The sequence below is a fragment of the Phalacrocorax carbo genome, chromosome 2 (genome assembly GCF_963921805.1).
Source record: "Phalacrocorax carbo chromosome 2, bPhaCar2.1, whole genome shotgun sequence".
NCBI classification, from domain to species: domain Eukaryota; kingdom Metazoa; phylum Chordata; class Aves; order Suliformes; family Phalacrocoracidae; genus Phalacrocorax; species Phalacrocorax carbo.
In genome coordinates, this window is record NC_087514.1 from 97105630 (window position 1) to 97127668 (window position 22039).

General features: G+C 45.6%; 1 protein-coding gene across 2 annotated transcripts in view; it reads left to right on the top strand.

Annotated features, from left to right (window-relative positions):
• Positions 1-2479: 2479 nt before the first annotated feature.
• The window catches only part of HIVEP1 (HIVEP zinc finger 1), a 121715-nt gene continuing 102155 nt past the window's right edge, over positions 2480-22039 (top strand). Inside the window, exons 1-2 of one of the 2 annotated variants that reach the window (XM_064443596.1) lie at positions 2480-2554; positions 6706-6852. In XM_064443596.1, the coding sequence (XP_064299666.1) occupies positions 6813-6852 (40 nt within the window). In that variant the 5' untranslated portion in view covers positions 2480-2554; positions 6706-6812. Of the gene's footprint in view, positions 2555-3624; positions 3987-6705; positions 6853-22039 lie in introns of those variants that run through there. The other variant, XM_064443595.1, reaches the window with a different exon arrangement.

The window sequence follows — 22039 nt, forward strand, 5'->3', positions numbered from 1 at the left end:
AGGAAGAAAAAAGCCTTAATAATCTTCCCCGTTCAGATATACACACAGTCGTTTAAAGGGAATCTGTCTCCTATAGGGCTGCTTTTAGGAGAAATTTTTAAAATATCTAAATTCTGCCACAAAGGTTTTTTTTCAGTGTGCATATTGATGTGGTATTTTAGATCTCACCGAAAAACTTTTAAAGAATTTCCCTCATTTGCAGGTTTTAGAAGATTACTATGTGCCTCCTACCAACAGTCATCCACAGTACTTTTCCCAAAGTACTTTACTGAGTGGGTATGCACTTCCTTTTTACTGATGGAAAAACAGACAGAAAAAGATGAAGTGGCCTGCCCAGGATAAACAGCCCTGTATGCTGCCTTTTCAAAACCCTTGGGACTCTATTTTCTACCTGCCCAGCGGGGAGCCGGCTGGAGCAACACTGAGCTGGGCTGGAGGCGGCTCTTTGGGCCCTACTTTTGCTCACTCCAGGTGTGCAGGCTGAGGGGTGTCACCAGCTCCCAGCTGCCCCTTTGGCCGCTATTTCAGACGGCCGTGGGGATAACCTCAGCTGGGCCAGACTTTCAGTTCCACGTTTTGTCTTCTGACCCAAACCGACTTTGAGATGACTGGTTTTATAGTCAAGGGTGGATCAGCTGGCACCATCTGACACGCCCCGTGCCTCCCTGGGGACCTGTCTCCTCTTTGACGCCTCATTAAGTCATTCTTGTAAAAACACTTGTGCTTGTTCCCAGGGGAAGGGAGCCTGTTACGTTGCAGTGCACATCCATGCGGTGAGAGCGCTGGGTTTTCATGCCGCTGGGTGGGATGCAGTTTGACTTCTAGTAGAAGAACAGTTTCCTGCTGGCTCCAGGGTGTTTCCTCTTGTCCTCCATTTCAACTTGCATGCCGGAGCACCTGCTTGGAACTTATTCAGGTCCTTGCAAAGAGATGGGTGACCTAGGACTTCCTTTGGCACCAGCGGCAGCTGTGGTGGGTCCTTTCTTCTCAGGCCTCTTGTGAGGAAGGGTCACAGCATCTGATGTTCCTCCCCGATGACTCTGGTGACAACAGCCTGGAGCTTTCAGACAATGAGTAGAAGAGGAAAGGGGCAGACACTGCATATCGCAAAGGCCAGCAGGACAGACTCTCGGAGGCAGTTGAACAGAACAAGTGGAGGTCCAGAGCCAGTTGCAGAGGTCACTTGATCTCAGGCTTGCGACTGGTCAGGCTTGGTATGCTAATTTAAGCTTAAGGCACCTGCAAGATCATATTCCTATTGATGTATTCAGGCAATCCTGTTCTTTAGCAAGCCGGAGCCCTGAGTCTAAAAACTAGCTGGGGAAGACAAGCAGTCTCTAACAAAAAAAAATAAATCGTCGCTGTCTTGTCTAGCTGGAGAAGTAATGTTTCTCCTTGAAAATACTCTTCAACGGTCTGATTTTTCTATAAATCTCCAATTCTGTGATGAATATCATCTCTCACCCTCACCACCATGTTGCAGACTGGCCAGGCACCGCGAAGGTAGGTTGCCTGCATGCTTCTGCCTCCTGTGTAGTGAATGCTGATATTGCTTCTGAGAAGGACAGCTTACCCACAGCAGTGAACCTGCCACCACCGTAAGCCATAACTATTTTCAAGGTATAATTTAAGTGAACTCAAGAGGAAAAATAGCCCAGAGATGGTGCCTGCGGCCAAAAGCTCAGACAGAAGTGGTCTCATGTCTGTACGCAGCTCCGCAACGAGCTACTCTGCATCTTCCTGCCTTGGTTTCTCCGCTGTGAAATGGGGATGAAAGTACATGTCTGCCTTAACGAAATCCCTGCACGATTAAAGGCGGGTTGAAAGAAGGCCCTATGAAAAACACAAAGACTCTGGAGATGGTGGTCATGTTCTCTTAAGGCAGGCCCTGGCCTTACAAGAGAAGGATGTAGCATGGCCAGAGCGCTTACAGCTGAGCAGGAGGGGTGCCAGGGGCGCACAGCGACGGCAGGAGGAAGAGCAGTGAGGTGATGCAAGAAGTATTTAATTGGGTTTATTTGCTAAAGCCATCACGTGCTGGCCCCAAACGCAAAACCCGATGGAAAACCTGAGCGGTAATGAAAAGTTGCCAACACCCCCTTTGTCAGGCAGGCTGGATAAAAATAGAACACAGAAGGCCCCTCCTCAGCGCCAGAAGGCGGGCCGGGGTCTCCCTTTCTGGGGGGATGCACGGCGTTTCCCCCTGCGGACTTGGGGGGGGTGGGCAGCCCTTCGCCGGGCACGGTGACCCCGCTCCGAGCAGGCACACAGGCACACGCAAGGCTATGCAGGCACGCAAAGCTGCGCGGACACGCAGGGGCTGCACAGGCACAGCTGATGCAGAAACCCAGCGGCCGCTGCACAACCCCCCTCCCCAACTCCCCCCCGGCAAAACCCGCGGCCCGGGCCAAAAAAGGGGCGCCGCGGCGGAGAGCACGACGCGCCTCCTCCTCGTATTTCCTCCCCCGCCCACTTCCAGCGGCGGAGGGGGCTCGCTGCCGCCGGCTGCCGCCCGGGATGAAAAGTTAGCCGCGGCAGGATGCACGGCGCGGCGGTGAGTTTCCACGGCGGCGGGGCCGGGCCGGGCCGGGCCGGGCCGGGCCGGGCGGCGGGGGCGCGGGGAAGCCTGGCCGGGCGTGCGGTGGGGAGGAACCTCCGGGATCTCCGCGTCAGCCCCGGCTCTGTGCGTCGGTGTGTGCGTCTGTGTGTGCGTCTGTGTGTGCGTGTGTGTGTGTGTGTGTGTGTGTGTGAGCGGGCGGCCGTGCCGCTGCCCCCGCGGCCGGGCCGTGGCAGGGGGGAGCGCGACGCGCACCGGCGCGGCGCCCCCGGGGTGGGGTGGGGGGTGTCGGTGTAACTTTTGGTCTCGGGGGGAGGCGCTGCTTCGTGCCGGGTGCGGCACCCCCTGAGGGGACACCCCACTCCTCCTCCTCCTCTTCCTCCTCCCCCGGCCGTTAGGCGGCGGCGGCGGAGGCGAGGGGCTCCCCCCCGCCCCCCCGGGGCGGCGGTGCTGGCGGCGGGGAATCCGGCCCGCGGCGCGTCTGTTGTGCCTCGCGCTCCGCCGCCGTCCCTCCCCCCACCGGGCGGTGAGGAAACCCCCTCGGTGACCCCTCCCCCGACCCCTCCCCCCCACCTCCGCCTCCCTCCCCCCCACCTCCGCCTCCCTCCCCCCACCCACCCCCCGACCGGGCCGGGGAAGGGGGGCGGGGCCGGGAGACCCGGTGACGTCACTGCTCCGGCCCCGCTTCCTGCAATAGAAAGTGAGAGAAGGTAAAACACCCCCCCACCCCCCCCCGCGCGCCTCGCGCCCCTCCCCCCGCCGGTGACCGGGGCGCCGGGGGGAGGGGCGGGGCGGGGCGGGGAGAGCGTCTCTCCCCGAGGGGAGCCCGGCGGATGCGCTGGGCCCGCCCCGCCCCTCCCGCCTGTCAGGGGAGGCTGTCCCCCTCCCCCCCCCCGTGTCCCCCCCTTCACCACCCCACGGCTGGGGGATGGGGCGGGGGGAGGGGGGTCTGCTCCCGTCTGGGACATGGGGGGGGACGGCGGGAGGAGGGGTCTGCCGCGGGGGGCGGGCGCGGCCGGGGGCCGGCCGGCACGGCGGCGGGGGGCTGCGGAGGGGGGGGGGGGGCAGTGCCGGGGGGCGGCGCCTTGGCCGGCCCGGGGGGACGGTGCATGGAGGAGGGGTGGGTGTCGGTGCCGGGCCGTGTGTGCGGCTGTGTGTCTGTCTCTGTGTGTGTGCGTGTGTGTGTGTGTGTGTGTGTGCGTGTGTGTGTGTGTGTGTGTGTGCGTGTGTGTGTGTGTGTGTGTGTGTGTGTGTGTGCACGCCCGGGCGCGGCGGCGGCGCTGGGTCATGTTTGTGTTTGAGGTTGTCAAGTGAAGGAGGCTCCCGGCACCCCCCCTTCCTCCCCCCCCTCCCGCCGCCGCCGCGCAGGGGTCGCCGCGTTCCCCGCCGCCGCCATCAGCCGCCGCCGCCGCGCCGGCCCCTCCGCCAGGTTTGCAGCGGGCTCTGTGTGGGGGGGGGGTGTTGGGGGGTTCGGGAGGGGGGTTTGGGAGCCGGCGTGGGAAGGGAGGGGGGGTGCGGGACGGCGCTTTCCACCGTCCCCCCAGCCCCCCGTTTCCTCTCCCCCCCCCCCCCCCCCGGTCGGCGCCCCCCTGCGCGCGGAGCTGCGGCAGCCACAACACAATGTGTCCTCCGCCGGCGGCGGCGGGCACGGGCGGGGACGGGGAGGACGGCAGGCCCCGCTCCCCCCCACCGCCGGGCCGCCGCAGCCCCCCGGGACCGGCGGGGACTCCGCGCCCGCCCGCCCGCGCTTCTCCACGGGGGTGCCGGCTGCACCCCCAGCCCCAGGCGGGTTTGTCTGTGTGCTGCCCCCGACCCCCTCCTTCCCGCTTCGCAGCCGGGGTTTTAGGGGGTGCCGCGGAGCCCCTCCTCCCACCCCCTACCCCCGCCGCCGTCCCCGCTGGGTGCCGGGCTGCGGCCGCCCCCCCCCGCCGCCCTCCCCCCCCCACCCCCCCCGGCATGTGTGCAGCGCTTTGTTCGGTGCGGCGTTGCAGAGGGGTTTTCCCAGGCTCCTCCCTCTTTATTCATTCATGGTTTTTTTTTCCTCCCTCCCTTCCCTTTGCAACCCCGCTCGCACATACCGACGGCTCTCGGGGCCCCGGGGCTGGCTGCCTCCCCGCCCCCCCGCTCCCTCATCTGCATTTTTTGGGGGGCGGGGGGCTGCTAGGGGGAAGGATTTGACCTCTGCGTTTGCAACGGCCCGTTTCTCCCTCTCCCCCCCTCTTTTTTCTTTTTTTCTTTTTTTTTTTTTTTGGTTTAAATTAAGAGGGCATGACTTTTCGCGTGGGTCCTGCACGGTGTTTCTGCCGTGGCTTTCACACGGCCACCTCTGTCCCCGAAAGAATGAGTCCTGCTGGTGAGCGGGGGAAATTGGTGGTTTTTAAAGCGTAAATAAGATGTCATTTGTGCTGCAGGGGAGCATCGGGAGGTGCTTATGATTTACGGATGCCCCGGGGGATTTCAAACTCCTGCTCCGAATAACTTGCATAAAGAAGTGACGGTGTTTATTATAACCTTTAACAACCTCAGCCCAGCAGCCCCCAGAGTTCCCACTGAAGGGGGACGGGGGTTCAGGGCATGCTTGTTGCTTCAAGCGATCCAGCCACTGCTTCCAAGACCAGGAAAATGGACCTGTTAGCTTAAGGCTTTACTTAATATCTAAATCTTTCTGTTATCCTTGCAGATAAAGTGGTGTGAGTGAACAGCTTGACAGGCTGTGTGCTCTGTTTGGAATCTTTCTTTTTTTTTTTTCCTTTAATACCCTAGTGAAGAACTGTTAGAATAATATTTTCCAGCCTTCCTTTGTGTCAGTTGCAGTCAGTTTCTTCTCCTGTTTGGGTGCTTTTATGCAGCAACAGACAAAAGAAACATTAAAAATTAATGATTATATTCCTCAACAGTCTGTAGACTGAAGGGGTGGTTGCAAGTAGTCTATTTTAAGTGGGTTTGAATTACATTTTTACAATAACATGATTGTCTTTAAAAAAACCCCAAAAGCTAAAAAACAAATAAACAATAAAAAACCCCAAACTGTAAATAAATATTTATTTAACAATTGTTAAAAATCCTACATACTTTCTGCTTTGAATAGCTATCCTTAATCAACTTGTCCATATTAGGGGCATTTTGAAGTTTATATAAATTTTTCAAATTTCTTCCTAGTGTTAACTAAAAAAAAATATCTGTTAACCTGAGGTAGCATTGCTATTTAAAAAAAAAAAAAGTGGGAAGTTGTTAATGTTTTCTTTTGTTTAGCTGGAAGAGTGGAATGACACCAATCATTTTCTTTTTTTAAGTTCTTGCGTGTAAGTAGTTTGCTGTAGTTCTGTGGGAGATTCTTACATCCTGTGGGATTTCAGAAACTAAGCAAAATGCTCCTTAAACTGGAAGGAAATCGTAAGAATATTTGAAAAGTAAGAAAGTTTTGCGAGTCTTGAAAAAGAGGTAGGTTTGGGGCTGCAAATGTAGGTTTGTGCCATTTCAGCAACAAGTCTGTGTGTTAGGCTATTAAAACCCCTGGTCCGTGGGGTTTATCTGTACTGGGGCTTTGCTGGCTGCAGCCTCCTGTAGATGCAGCCACGTAGGACCACGCCAGGGCACAAAACTTGCCATGCAACAGTTTGCAGATGGGTTAAGAGCCAGTGTGATTCTCTGCTGTATGTGGATATTTCAGCAGAAATATCCCATGGGGATTTCTTCCGGACTTGCACGCTCTGGGTGTGGAGAGTGGAGTTACAAATAGGGTGGATTATTGCTGATGTGGTCTGTGTTTGCCCTCCACTCTGCTCTCCCCCCACCCCGAGATGAAGATCTGTATCTTAAAGCCTGATGTCAAATTTTGTTTGGTTTTCTGGATTTGTTTGTATGGGACATGAGTTGTTGGAGGACGTCTTCTGGCTAGAAAACAGCTTGACAAATGTGGAAAAGTGTCTTAGTTTTCTCATGCTTCCTGAGTAATCCCAAAAGGAGTTCACCCTCATGTAGTTTTCTTAAGATATCGGAATGCTTCACTCCGTAGAAGGATAGGTACAGAAATATTTCTTGCTCATTGCTAATTTCCATACCCCTTTGAGGCTGAAAGGGAGCAGATGAGTATCTTTGTCTTCCTTATTAATGCGTCCATCTCATAACTTTCCTCTCTCTTTTTTTAGCATATGGATTAACTGACTGCTTTGACAAGTTTATGGAGCTGCCATCTCTCTGCTTGCTGTACTTTCCATTTCTGAGAGGAGAAAGTGGTGTATGAGATTAGAGGAAAATGCCTCGGACAAAGCAGATACACCCCAGAAATCTGAGAGGTATGTAGCTCTCAGCTATGAAAGAAAAGCTCTCGGGAAACTCGGTTGCTGTTTCAATTAAGTGGTTAAAGGAATATGTATTTAAGAAGCCTGTTTTTGTGCAAAAATAGTTTGCAGGCAAGTTCTAGGAGTCCTCCGTGAGGCAGCTCTAATTTTGAGAGAAATACGCGGAATCTGTTCTTGTTCCTGCAGTCTGTGTGCTTGACAGCATTCTTGATATCCTCCAGCTTACAGCAATAACCAGCATGAACTTTGAAGATGCAAAGGAAGACATAGTTTCCTTACCAGAGAATTTGCAGTTGAAATACACAGAGGGGTGGGTAATACGTGTAACACAGAAGTAGCATGAGATGTGACAGCCGGTAGTTGCTTTTCTTAATAGTAATATATTTGGCTTGCTTTTGAGGGGATCAAGCTCTCCTCCCATGCATGCCTCCCCACTATTTATCATCTCTGTCACCAAAGCTACCTCGGACATTGCTAGGTTTGACCTTGGTCTTCTCACTCTCCTGCCTTCACACAGCCGTGTGGGCACTCGTTGGCTATGGAAAGGAGCAAGCAGGCGAGCGACCTGCTCCACGAACTGGCAAGCTTATGTGTCCAGGCATTTCCTTGAACAAAATCCCAGTGTGCTTAACCAAGGCCAGGACTGGCAGATGAGTGTGAGGAATCTGATCCTATGGTTATTTGTTACTGTCTTGGTAGAAATGGCCCTGGAGGAACTAAATGAGAGGAAAAATACAGGTCAGTTGCCGAGCAAATGTGTATGTTGAGGGAGAACACGCTTCCATCCCCACCCTCGCGCGCAGCTTTTGGGAGAGCGTGCTTCCACCTGCACCCTCACATGTGGCTGTCATCAGGTTCTTTTTAATGTGTACTTCACAGTTGCAGTATGGAAGCGTCCCTTCAGAGAATGAAAGCGATTACAACACCACAAATATCAACATAAATTTTTAGGGGCAGGAACACCATTTGATTCCGGTTTTAACTTTTTATGCCAAAACCCAACAAACATCCGCATGTGCTTCAGTTAGTTTACAGCTGAGAGGCTCTAAAGTGCTAGCGTATACAGCTGTATCTGAGACCTCGCGTTTGCAGACTGCTTCACTGCTATCACTAACAATCTCTGCTGGAGAAGACGTTTTTGCAGTGCCTTTATGCAGGAAGTGCTGCGCAGTGTTGTTCGGTGTGATGGATAAACCTCCATCACAGATCAGGAATTTCACATTTAGGTGATGCCGTTTCCCCTTCTTACTGAGCATAGAGCAGTAAATTGGAGCCCAATTTTTAATATTGTTGCTTACCAAGTTGCTGACATAGCTGAGCTTATGTTTTCCGATCAAACACAAAGTGATCTAATTTTAGTACTCTGTCTGATATCTACTCTTGTATTGCTTGGAACTTAAGAGGAGTTAAGTCTGTTGTAAAGCTTTCTATTCACTTAAGTAAATGCGTTTAAAATAAATAATCTAATTAAACTCCTAATTGTGTAAGAAATTAATTGCTGCCTTTTTTTTTTTGCCTTGCGTAATTTCCCCAGTCATCTAGCTTTTATCGCCCCCTGTAATAGCAGTTTTCATCAGTTCCTATTTTTCCACAATTAATGGAGTTCTTGAATGAATTAAGATGGGTTAAATGTTGAGAAGGGAAATACAAGTATACAGTGAGCCCGTAATTTGAAATGATGTTGGAACGGTTAAACAGTTGTTAAAACTACACAGGTGCCGCAGACTTCAAATGTTGTGAGCATATATTGCTACTATCATGGGTTATTAGAGGTGAAGTGATTTGAAAAATCAGTTTACTTCTCATTAGTTATGCCCTATTTCCATTTTTAGTTTAGATAATGAGGAAAACTGGATTTCAGTTTCTTTAGTCATTTTATCAGTCTCTGAGAATATTGCAGAAAATATTTGCTTAAACCCTCAGGTTTTGCTGGAACTTGAGGAGGCTGAAAAATTTCACAGGTCTGTTTTCTGACAGCTTATTTTTATGTATGCGAAGTTAGACCCGCCTTAACTTGACACTCTGAACCATTAAAACTTTAAAAAATGTGGTTTTTAACTCTGTGGTTTAATCCATGGTAATAAGTACTGATGATAACTAAATCTGCAAAAAGAATAAATGTCTGTGGTCGAAGGTGAAAACTCAGCAGAGTCTTAGGTTTTATAACTTCTGCAAGGCAAAGATGTAAGATTAAGTAACCTGTATTTTTAGGTGAAAAGGTATTTTTAAGTTGTCTAAACCTGATGGTCACCTTTTGTACTGTGTACAAAGAACACTCCGTGCCCTTACCTGGCTTTTGCCTCCCTTGTCCCAACTCCTCTGGCTGCCCCATAGTAATCAAATCAGCAGCAGCTTTAACAACTTGTCCAGAGCCCAACAATGTTTAACTTTTTTGAGAGATCACTGTTGAACAACCCTTGACACTCTCGATCCTGTTTTGCATCAGATGAGTTACTTGGGTTGCACTTGCAGTCCAAGTCAGCCTGGAGAATAAACAACCAAGTCCATAGAACCTAAAGTCTTTTCCCCTATAAAAAACCCCAACGTGATCCCTCTCTCCCTCCCCACCGAAAAGGCACAAAGAAAAAAAAAAACCTACTAGAGACACAACTCCTAGTTAAGTTGATGTTTGCTGCAGCATAGGAATAAGTTTTGAAGGTTTTAATATTGCCTGTATTTACTGTAAGCAACCTTATTGTCTGGGAAAACGAAGTAGTCTTGTTTAATAGTTTAATACAGAGAGCTAAATTCAAGTTTTTTTGGTAGGAAACCTTAAGGCTCTTCTTTTTGTGACACGGCTTGATTTTACTCGTTTTGTATACTTCTGAGAGAGCTGACAGCCTTTGGCAGCTTAGCAGTGGCCTTGAAGTATCAGGATCAGTGAAGATCAAATTTATTATTTTGTGCTTTTTTTCAGTGTGCTGAGCTCGTCTCCCCCTTCTCAGCTTTCACTGTCTTAGATGAGTCAATATAGCGCTATACTAACCTGATTTTACAGCAAGGGAAAAAAAACCACAAACCTGTATCAAGATGATGGGATATGGGAAGCATTATCCTGCAAATTAAAAAAAAAAAAATTAAATTAATTGGCCATTTGTTTTCACAACTGTCTGTTAGTGACATGGTTTTAATGCTTGACTGCGGCTGAATGAGCATGTTGTATCTGAAGGGTACCAATAAGGCATCTGCTGCACTCATTTCATTACGTTGTTTTGTCACATCAGCCTTCGCTGCTTCTCACTGCAAATAGGTCCTTACGTGAAAAATGCTACGCTCACCAGTGGACTGCTTTGGTGAGAGGAGCTGTACACAGTGTCAGCCTTACTCTTCTGGCTAACTTAACAGTCGCGGTCATCCCCAGCAGTAGGGATGAGTGGCTAAAATTTGAGAAAAAATTACGGTTTTGCAGGTCTCCAAAGGATATGGTTTGGATGCAAGTTCTGGAAAATGCTTAGTGGTTTCAAAGGCTAAGGCTAAAGGTGTGCCTAAGAAAAGCCTGGCGTGGGTCACCTGCCAGGTATGTGACTGGAACTGAGTTTAGAAGCAGGTGTTCCTGACGTTGTCTTAGTCTCTTAAATATTAAAGGTGCATATCGTGTTGCTAATCAAAAGCATCATCACTCCCTCTCCAGGAAATAAGTGTGCTGCAGAAGACGAAAATATCTGTCTTATTCAGGCACTCAGAGGTTGCCTTTTCTTAATTTACTTTTTTTGTTGTACGAAGTCTTAGCTCACTAAAACTAACGAAAAGACTGCTTTGCATGTGGTTACACCCTATGTTTACATGGCCGAACTGATACTCAGGTGTAACAAAACATTTCACAGAAGCTGTAATGTATTCCCAGAAGTACAGTTATGTTAGAGAATCATGCTTTTAGCAGGGCTGAGTGGGCTTGGTTTGTTGTCAGATGGTTGTGAGGATATAGAATGAAAAACAACTCATGGTTTTGTTTACTTAGAAGTACCAGTTGCAGAGTTTAAAATGAAAACTTATTCTATGTATAGTGTTTATCACAGTCCTCTGATTCACCCATACAAAGCTGTAACAGAAATATTTTGAACTTTGTCTCTTTCTAGATAAGCTTTCTGTTATTTTTAAGAAGACAAATTGTTGCTGTTTTGTTTTTAACTTCTCAGTCAAATATTTCTATTTGAAACAAATGGCAGACAGGCCCATAAATTTCAACAGCTGTCTCCAAATATTTTACTGTTTTGTATTTGACAAGGAAATGCAAGTATTACACGAATAGCTTTCCTCAATAGTTTGATAGCTTTGCAGTGATCTGAAAAGCGTGCTTAAGTTCGCTGGAGAGCTGGATACGTTCTGGGCCTTCCGATGTCCAGAAAAGCTGGGCGTCTATTATGTCTTAAGAGCGATATAGCAAAGGCTCTTTGAGTTGGTTTAAAATCATAATGTGCTTTCGGTGCTGAAATAGGCTGCTCTACACTGAAAGCTGACAGGTTGATATTTCTTATTAGTGTTTAGTCGTGTAGTCTATAAAACTTGAGAATCGATTGGTGTGCTGTGCTTTAGTTCATGATTTGCATCAAATGACTTTAGAAAACCACTGAGATTTCTCAAGGCTCACTTCTGTAACTTGTGCTTGCTTGGTTTGAAAGAAATGTGCAAGCACAACATTTGACTTTTGGGCTTTGGTATTGTTTCTGAGACAAAAATAATGCTCCGCCACAGGGTATTTCTGGGGGGTATTGATGCGGTATTGGTACATCAGAAGTGCTAGTGGTCTGTGCTCTGTGGCATACCTGTGGGCATCTGTACAGATGCTGCATATGTGTCTTGGTTAAATTTCTGGAGCATGTCTAAGACACAGGTGGAGCAAGAAGTCAGAGTTTTGACTCGGTGACTTTGTTGTAGAAATATCCCTTTATTTGGCAGCAGTTCTTGTTTCTGTATATCAGGTTGTTTCGTATAATTTCTTCTACAAACCAAATCTGAACCCAAAACCTCCCTCCTGAAGATAGAGAGAATGCATAGCTCTGTTGGTGTATCGTCAGCCGGAGTACTGGCAGATTCCACCTGTGATGCAATGAATAGACCGGATCTCTTGTAGACCATAGAAATACTCCCTCTGTATTTCCCTTATATTTCCCATCTGGGATGTAGAATGATAATGTTTCTCTCTTTTGTTTGTTTTTGTTTTACTTGTTTAGAGTGTAAGATCTTTAGGCTGTTTCTTATGGTGTGTATGGTCCAACATCTTGCACATTAGAGATCATCTTGGCTGCATCCCTTAAATTTCATTGTTTTGTGAATAATGTCTATATTTACATGTGAAAAACTGTCCAAAATACTCTGCAGCGTAATAAAGGCTGGATTTAAAGCTGTAATTTGCCACCCTTTCCCATCACGTCTCCTGTTCCTGTGTCATTGTTCCATGTCCCTAAATTTGATGATGTGTTTTCAACAGGGTCTAGTCCTAGTCACTGCGCAGGATGGTTGGGGCTTGTGTCACTGGCCACAGGTGATGGACGAAGGCCTGTTGAGAGTGGATTGCAAGAGGGGAAAGAACAGTAGGGTGGATAACGCTGTTCAGTGTTGCCTTGAGACAACTGCTTTTAATTCCTGCCTCTACCACTGAATTTCTTGTGTGAGACTGAACGATTCTGTTACACCAAACCTTTGCAGCCAGCCACTACTTGTGTGCGCTGCATTTTGCATGAGTCGAGATGCCCAGGCAGAAATTCTGAGTATTTGCAACTGCAGTTGGTTCACTATGGCTACTATAGTTTGGATGCAAAACACTGTGAAAGTGATAAGTATCTTAACAAAAAAAAAATAAATAATTGAGGTCTAGGTGACTTAAGCTGAAGATCCAAGAACAGCCACCACTTTTGGCAAATCTTTTAGTCTCTCTATGCCTCTGTTTTCTGTCTGTAAATTGGAGATACTAGTATCACATCAGCCTCTGAGGGCTCAGAAGATAAAGTTGGTAGTGTTGTGAAGCAGGCACTCAGTGGCTAAATAACAGAAAAGACAATGAAGAAATTGGTAGTAAACAGAGCCAAGCAGTGAGCACAGCCCATTTTGCGCACTGGCTTAGTTTGTGTAAACACCCTTACTTTTGGCATTCTCCAACTTCTTGCTGCTTTGCTTCACAATCTTAACATTTAAAAGGTATTCTTAAAGGTTACTTCCTAGCTTTTAAAATACCAAACTAAAAACCACCAAGAAATTCCACCGTATTGAACCACAACCCTTCTCATATGATTCATTGACGTGTTGGGACCTCAAACTGCAACGCAGGCTTTTGCGGCGCGAGCCGTGCAGCTTGCTGATGTACTCCGCGTGGACCAGGCGCTGGAGAGTGGAGAAAGAAATTGCTCCCCTCGGTGAGTGTTCATCACCATGTTGCAGAGTTTCGAGCTGTTGCTGAGAAAGCCCCTGCAGCCAGGAGGGAATACTCACTGCAGGAAAAGTCTCCAGAGAGGAACATCTTTAATGTCATTGTTTCCCAGCTGGTTTCGAGGCAGGTTTAAGCCATTGCTGCTGGAGGAGGAGGAGGAGGAAGTGAAGTGGTCCATGCCTTCCCCTATCTCAGGTGCTTGTTGCCTACATTGTGTTGCCCTCCTCACTCGTGTATTTGCTGCTCTCACAGTGGAAGAAGTTGTGATACCCCAAGGGAGTTTTGCTGTGTGTATGCAGCCGTCTTTTTGAGCTGCTTTAGTTGTCCTAAGACAGGTATAGATTTTAATAAGGATAACAAAAGGTGTGTTCCTTATTTCTGGTTTCTTTGCTTTTGCCTCCAGAACCCCCCTTCTATTGACAAATTTCAAAACTGGGAAGCGGTGGAGTTTCTTAATGGATGATTTAAAGAATTTTAGTGTACTGGTAAGTCAGCAGCAAACTGAACTGATCTCAGTTGACACCTTAATTAAAAACAAAAACTACCTCTAAAATTTGTTGTAGAACGTTTCCTTCAGAATGAACAAAATTTGGCTAAGATTTAAGCAATCAACAAGGGGTCCAGAAAACCAAACTTGATTGTAGCTGGCACTGTCAGCTTTGACTATGTATTTATAGATTTCTGCATATGCACACTAAATATTAGGAAAAGAAAACAGGAATAATGCAAAGAGTCTGCTGGATACAGACAGTGGCAAAAATAGGTGCTTTCAGAGGGAGTTAAAATAACATGAAGAAAAGGGATAAAAGAATGGTATTCCAGCTAACAGGATTGAAGAGGAATACCTGCAAGAATGTTATGAAAGAATGGAGAAAGGAGCTTAGTTCTGTTCTCTTGGTAGTAGAAAACAATGAATTGTATTTTTTGTGGAATATAAAATCATTGTAATTGCAGTTAGAATCAGGCTTGAGCTGGAAGAAATTGGTCAATGGTAAGGTTAAAAAAAATTGAGTTCATACAGAAACGAAAAAGGAAGCAATGAACTGGGGATTGAAAGCTACACATAAGCCAGGCAGATTTCTTTCAGAGTACAGCGAAGTGGAAACAGTGCAAAGCTGTAATTCTGCCTCACCTTTACATCCTGTGTCTTCTTTATTGCTAACTGAGTGTGGAGTAAGAAATGCTACAGAATTTGGTATTTGCTGAAGCATGAACTCCAGTGTGTTAGGAAGGTCATGAAAAAAATTGTAGCCGTGAAAAGAGAAACAAAAAGTAAGATTTCAGCAGTTGTTCTTTCAAACATTTCTATTAAAGCAGGCAGTTGGCTGCAGGATGAAACTGAGTCTAGTCTTTTGAGCCCAGGAAAAATTACATTTTGTAAGAGTCCAGCTTTCTTATGAGCATTTAGAAGAATGTGACTTGTTGGTTGGTTTTTTAAATCCTTGCATCTCAAGAGATTTTGGTTTCCTGTTGGTGTCTGTGTAAGGTAACTGTTTTAATGGGGGGAAGAGGGTTGTATGTGTTTGCGTGTGTGTGTGAACTTCCTTAAAAAACCAAACAAACAAAAACCCCAACAGCCACTTCTAATGCCTAACCATTAGAAATTAACATGGAAATAGCAAAACCCCGGATAGGCTGGAGAAGCTTGGCTGAGAGAGCCTCCTCACAGGTTTATGGTCATCTACATCTCAAATGGCTGTTACGAAAAATGTGAAGGCTCACGGTCTCACATTTTTCTTAATTGACTTATTACAGCTTTAAAACCATGCAAGTTTCTCTGTTGACAGACCTGCCACTATGTTCAAACTTTGAAGGCACCAGTCCACACTGGACTTTGCAGTTGTGGGATGTGTTACTGCAGAGTCTTCTATCTAGCCCAATAAACTTCCCAAGAGCATTGTTACCATTCAAAAATATCTGAGTCCTTCAAACTTGGATCGTGTCTGCATTACAATGCTGAAAGGGTTTGTGTGATAAATACTTGCTGCTCCAGGTGAGGATTTTTGGGCTGTGGGAAAAATTCCCGGTCCTTGACAGGGTGGGCGGGTGTGCAGGGCCTTGCTCAGGGAGCTCAGTAACAGCACACTGTTGCCTGTGTGTTAGGGGGTGGTGTCTGTTTGACCTAACACTTTGCAACAAGTTACTGAAGAGGTGAAAACTATTTTTCTCCTAACCAGTGTCAGTCGTCATCACCAAAACAGTCAACCTGTAGCCCATCTTGATGTACTTAGGAAGCTTAGAAAAAGGTTCTGTTCTGGGGGTTATGTTGTCTTGGTTTGGTTTTTAATCCTGAAATTATTCCCTTTCACGGCATGTATTTTGAGTTTCTTCTTATGAACAGACAACTTGATTTCAAATTGCAAACTGCTGTAAATATTTATGCTGGAAAATGTGAAGGAGACTTCCTAGAGCTACACATTTTCAAAAAGCTAGTTATACCAGTATGTGTTTCCTACACTTGTTCATTCTTTGGTATGTTGGACTTCTGTGGTAAGCATTTTAGTTCAGTAATGGTTTATGAGATTATGGAGAGAGAAACTCAGGCTCTTACTCAGCTGGAAAAGTAAGATTTTCCTTGGTGTGTTAAAACAGATGAATAAACTGGACTTTAAATTTCCAAATTAGATGAGCTGAGCAAAGTGCAGTCTTTCCCTCCACTTGTTTAAACATATCATAACTCAGAATATTTACATTAAGAAGAAGGGCGCGGGGGAACCCTTAGGGCAGATGTTTGGAGCCTTCGGTGACGCATATGTGGGGGAAGTGGGGAAACTCTAGTTCAGTAGGCGAGGCAGTACTGTTTGTTTATATACAAAAGCTTTTTAAATGCCCTTAAAGCGTCTCTCAGAATGAGGCTGCACGGAGAATATGCTGACTTAGCGATTCCCGTATGACCTTTGGTGGCAGACTGAAGAAGAAATATATTTATAATGATCCACAGGTTGTGAAAAGCGGAAGGAAGATTTTTGTTAAGGCAAAGTTGAAAAAGTCTGTGTGCTTGAAAAAATTAATCTTTAAGAATTTGTTGATACTTATGTAATTGAATGTGGTTAATGCAGTATACTGAATTTAATATTTTTGATTCCCAGCAGAAGCAGTGAGTAGAGAATGCATGTTCGTATGTTAAATACCCCCTGAATTCCCTGTATGCTTAAAGGATAAGTTCCCACCAAGTCCCCTTCTCAAATCCTGGGGCAGACCTCCCGGGCTGAAATCGCAGAACGTTTGGAACGAGCTGTGAGGAGGAAAAGGCAGCGGTTCAGCAGGAGCCTGTGGTGTAGCGTCGCTACAAAACAACTGCGTGTGTGTTCCTAGTTACCTATGAAATATGTGGCTTAGGCCCTGCCAGCGGTGGTAGTCATGGAATATCCGATGCCATACCGCATGACTTCCTCTGATTTTTGGCCTAATTTCGGGGGGTGGGAAGTAGGGTAAGTTAGTGTTGCATGGCATTGTTTTTTAACCGCTGAGCTCTGTTAAGTCAGATGGGAGATTGCACGCTTGTCCTTACCCTAAAGGTTGCAATGCTGACACGATGCGGAGCCAGGAAAAAGAAAGAAATGTTTAGAAGTGGCACTTAAAATATAATTTCTGTGGTGCTTTTGCTATTCCATTACCTATACGGAATTTCTAGCCGCTGTGCTTTTCAAAGAGGAGTACATGTCTCTTGCACAGCAGATATACAGATCTCTACCTTTTTTCCTGCTTCAGGATTTCTTACAGAAAGAAGTATTTCTGTCCCAGATCTATGAAGGAAACACAATGGTGTATGTATTAATGTACATGCAAGTACATGTAATGATGTAATGTAAAAATACTTCACACTCCAATTTTTTATTGGCCAAATACCTAATATGCCCAAATGTTCCTGTAATTCTCAGCTCTCAGAGGTAGAGCTAAGTACGAATGCTGTAATAGTTCAATGCCTTGAATCTTAAAAGGGAATTGCCTTCATCAGTGCAAGGGCAATGCTTTTGTGGCTAAGAGGCAGATTAGGAACTGTGAAAATGCTAAACTTTATTATAGGGATGATTTACTAATTTTCAAACAAATCTTTATGTAGTGTACACAGCAGGCTTGCTGACTTTGTCTCAAGTATTGCATACGTTTGTTAGGGAGTGGGATAGTACCTTTTTTCATTATAACAATTTATGGAACATTTAATTATGTCTTCCCCTGGTGTGTTTTCCTTCTTCTAAACAAAGTGTATTTCTGTGTCAATAACACCTTATATTTATTTTGGAACACTGCGTATGTATGTCATGTCCAGGTGTAAGTGTCTGTTAGCGCGTTTCAAAATAGTGCTTTCTTTCTGTGCTTTTTCTTTTTTTTTTCCTTAGAATTCTAGAATACAACCTGAAACAGTGATGTTACTTCTGGAGATACCAGGGGAATTTCTGTTCTGGTACAGGGTGATTTTACTTTCGTCACACTTGTGAAATGCCGTTTGTTTTCAGCACCTCTTCAGCAAGGTTTGGTACCAGGATTGCTGTAGAACCTGGCTGCCATCCCTGTTCAGGTACATGAAATCCATTGCCGCAGTGGTAGAAAGCAAGCCAGTTTTTTTTTGTTTAGCTGCTAAATGCAGATCTGCTTCCCTGTTAAAACGGTCAATCTTCCCTCTCTTCGGCTTATTAATTAGGCTGGTCATTAGGCTTGCTCAGAAGCCCTGCAGTCTTAACAGTTTATGGTTTTCTGAAGCTTTCAGTTGTCTTGGTGTGTCATCTGCATATGCAAGAGTACTGTCAGGGCAAACTCTGAAATTCCCTGATGGAGCAAGTTGGGATCTCCTGCTTGGGGCCTTTGCCGGAGGGATACCGTATCCCAGAGTGAGTGGGCACCGTAGGCAGATCAGGGCACGTCCCAGAGCTTGTGGGAAGTTTTCACAGGCATCCAGGCAGGATATGGCCTCAGCACAAAAGACGTTTTAATTATTAATGTTTTTCCAGTTTCTTATGGCTGGCTTCTATCGTGCCTTTACTAAAATAAATGAATAGCGCATTCGTCTTTAAGACTATCATCGTAACATTTTTTCTTCACAACTTTTTTTTTTGCAAGTGGTGTTTCTCTTTTTTTTCCTCTGTGCTTTTTTTTCCCTTCTCTCATTCTCCTTTTCCAGGGTGACTTCCAGTCTTGCTATCTATGGATATTGCTTCTCTACCATTCTGACTGCTAGTGCAAATATAACCAACAGTCTAGTAGACATCTAGGAAACAGGCAAATTCATAGTGTTGTCTTACTCCTCCCTGGTTTTTCCTCCTGCTCTTAAGTCTCACGAACCGTTGATATTGCCAACGTTGTACGTGCTTCTGTTTGCTCCCTGAACAAAGTTGTAGGTATAACGACATTTCTACTGAAGCGACCCAGAATTTACACGATGAGGCCTTAAAAAATACAGTTAACAAAGTATGTTCTTCAGGAATAACTTCTTTACAGTGCTTTGAGAAAGTAGAACAAGAAATTTGGTATAGAGAAGCATGGTGTATTAAGAATCAAGGTTCAGAGGTTTAAAGAACGTGGTATCTGTCTGTAACACGCTTGGGAAGCAATGCCAAGTAATGGATTTTCAGTATATCTGAAGACTGACCCCATTATTGTACGCAGTATTTCTACGGTGTCTCCAAGGTGAAAGAGCAAGTGTGCGTGTGGTTGCATTTCTCATAGGTCTGTATCAACATGTTTAGAACTGTTTGGAAGTGCAAAAACAGAGTTAATACTGAAATATTTTCCCAACTTTTACAGTACTTTTTTGTACTTTTTGGGGGTGTGTGTGCATGTGTGTAGAAGTTCTTGATATCTCCATTCTGTAGGAGATTCACATTCTAGCAGCTTTTCTTTTGAATGCTCAGCCTCCATGCTTTTGTAAAATGCTGACCAGATTTGCACAGTAAGTCTCTCCTGCTTATCGTCTCGGACTGTCAAAGGGGAGTTCAGTAGAGAGAGTGTGTGATGAGCAGGCTGGCGTGCCCCATGTGCCTTGCAGCCTCCTTGCCTGCGTCTGTCTGTCGCCTAAAGCGTAAAAGATAGTTTGAACCCATTGAGGTATTTTCTTGTGGACCTTAGTATGTTACCTGTGGTCTGGTATTAAAAGCTTATAAATGCAGCTTGTGAATTTCTGATTTTCAATTTGGCTGGGAAATCACGATTTGCACAGCATGGCCAGCGACATTCCTAGCTTACCGATATTGGCCTTCTGTAGTTGGGTGTATTAATTATAAAAAGCTATTTAAACATACTTTAGAAACAGGCAGGAATCTGAATGTTAATGGGTCTTTCGGTGGAAAATAATGGCCTGAAAAGGATGTAGTGGTCACTGTTTTCCAGAGCTGAAAGTTTCTGGTTAACCACGTATTTCTGCAAGGGCATTGAGATATTTGAAATGCTTTAAAATCTACTGATGCGAGGAAAAGGGGCAGAGGAGAGAGCCTGTTTTTAAGCTAACAGAACGGGTTAATGTAGGTGCACAATTCTGTACTGGTTACCTGCAAGTTAATTTCAATCTCACATTTCTAGTAAACACTGATGTAAAACATATCTCTTGAGCCAATGTTATAACTAATCAGCTTTTTCTCTAAGAGGCTTTAAAAACACAGTTTTGGCAACAGTACCCAAGATGATATTTGACAGAAGAACCCTCAGTAAATGGAAAGAAAGCTGGTAATCACTTTTGATTAATGGATCTGCATTCTGTTATTTAAATGTTTATATCCTGATTAACATGCATGCTGCATGTAAATACGCAATTTTACTTTAGCAAAATTTGAGGTATGGAGAATGGAGATAATCTTTCAGATGCTAAAGGCTGGGGACGTGAGGTAAAAAACGTGCTGGAGATGCGCCCACCTCCCTCAGCCGTGTAAAGTGATACCTACGTGACTGGTATTTTCACTTAGTTGTGGGATTATGGGGTTTCTTAATGAGATATGGGTAAAGGAAAAAGTGTGGGGGGGTTGGTTTTATTTTGGTTTGGGATTTTTGCAAACTGTCTACAACAATCTCAGGTTTTAACTGAAGTATTGAGGCTTTTGTTCATGAACTAAATGTCTTCTGCTCCTCATTTTGTTAAAGGCAAAGAAAGTTGAGTGTGTACACAAGTTCGTGAGATTTTTGTGGATTATTTTAAGAACTGTCAATTCATGATAGCATCTGATGATTTAAATCTGCATTTGTATTGTGGTATTTGCTTCGTGTATGTGTGCAGAATAGTTGCTATTTCCTATGTTGTTCATAATGTTGCTTTTTTTTTTAACTTTCATGTAAAAGCAATAATTCTGATAACAGTTCTTAGGTACCAGGATATAGTGGTTTGCTTTGCCAACTCACTTCTGCTGCAAAGTTGAGACTTCTGGCCAAAAGAGCATGTACATCTTTCAGGGTTGCAGATCCTGGCTTTGTGAAAAACTGACTGATTCAACAGTTGGCCTGCCACGTAAGCACACCATAAAAAATGAGCATCTGACAGCTCTGTGGCTTAAAGTAGTGGATCTGACACAGGCATATGGAAAATTCATGCAACAGGGATACTGTATCAAAACAATTTCGGTAGAGAGGCAAAACTGAATCCTTTCCCTGTCTTCCTCCCTCCTTTGCTTTCCCGTGACTCTCCGTTTTACATTGCTTGCTTCTCACCTTTTGCATTTTAAATGATTCCTCTTGAAAAGTTGGCATCTTGCACGAGGATTGAACATTTCCTTGAAGAGTTTTTAGGTAGAACGATTAAACTTTGAAAGGGAATACTCACATGGAGATAACATCAGGAAGGTGGGACACTTGAAAAGCCATGGTTCCTCTTCCCCTTTATCATGACTGTCCAAAAGGAGAGACAATATACTGCACTCATGCGTTGGAAAGGGAATTCCTGCGCAGGATAATTTGACTCTCTTTCTTCCAGAGGAAACTCAATATTCTTTCTGTGCCCTCTGGTGACACAAACCTTTTTCCCCCTCCACCCAGTATGTTTTTGTTGCATTAGTTTTTATATCCTCTGCAAGGTTTTGTATTCGTCTTCTGCGTGGGCTTGTAGAGCAAAGACTTCTGTTTACACAGAAGGGGCTCTGTTGTTGTTGAACTGGCAGAGGTTTTGAGGACTGTGAAGGGATAGAAAGTAAACATAGGCAAGCAATAAATAGAACAATCATGCTTCTCTTATAGCAAGCAAGTCTATAACTGATCTTGCCAGCTTATTTGGTTGCATATTCTCTTTTCCCCCCGCCCTCCCCTCTTGCCTCAAATGTTTTTAAAACTGTTAGACATAAGCAGTACCAAACCAACGTAATTCACAGTTGTCAGGTTTTCTGCATAGGTAACATCCAAACTGCTTGGTGCTCTGTGTTTTTACTATTGCATTGGTGTTGGAGTACCATTCATGCATCCAGTTTTCTTCTCACTTTGCTAGAAAAAAAATGAAGGAAATAGCTGGAACTGACTTGGGCATTCATCCTGTCATTTTTCTCTGTTCTCCTTGAAGTCATCCAAAAACAAAACAATTCAATAGTAACATTTTTCACCAACTGTAATTGGGGCTTCTGTATTTTTGGTTGCACTTCTTTCAACAGAACTTTCAAAATAAGGTATTGCTGTTACAACTACCACAACGTCAAGAAGTGGAGGCACAGAAGGATTAAGAGGTGTTCTCAACCAAGGTGTGTAGCCACCTACTCTCTACTAAAGCCTGAGGAGCTGTTGCGCCCAAAGCCCTTGCTGGATCAGGCCCTGGAATGGTCATTGAGGGTCATGCTGGGGGATGAAGCCAGGTCTTTCCGGGCTGCCCCGGGTAGCAGTGGTTACTGCTGACCCAGCATTTTCCAACAGAACCCT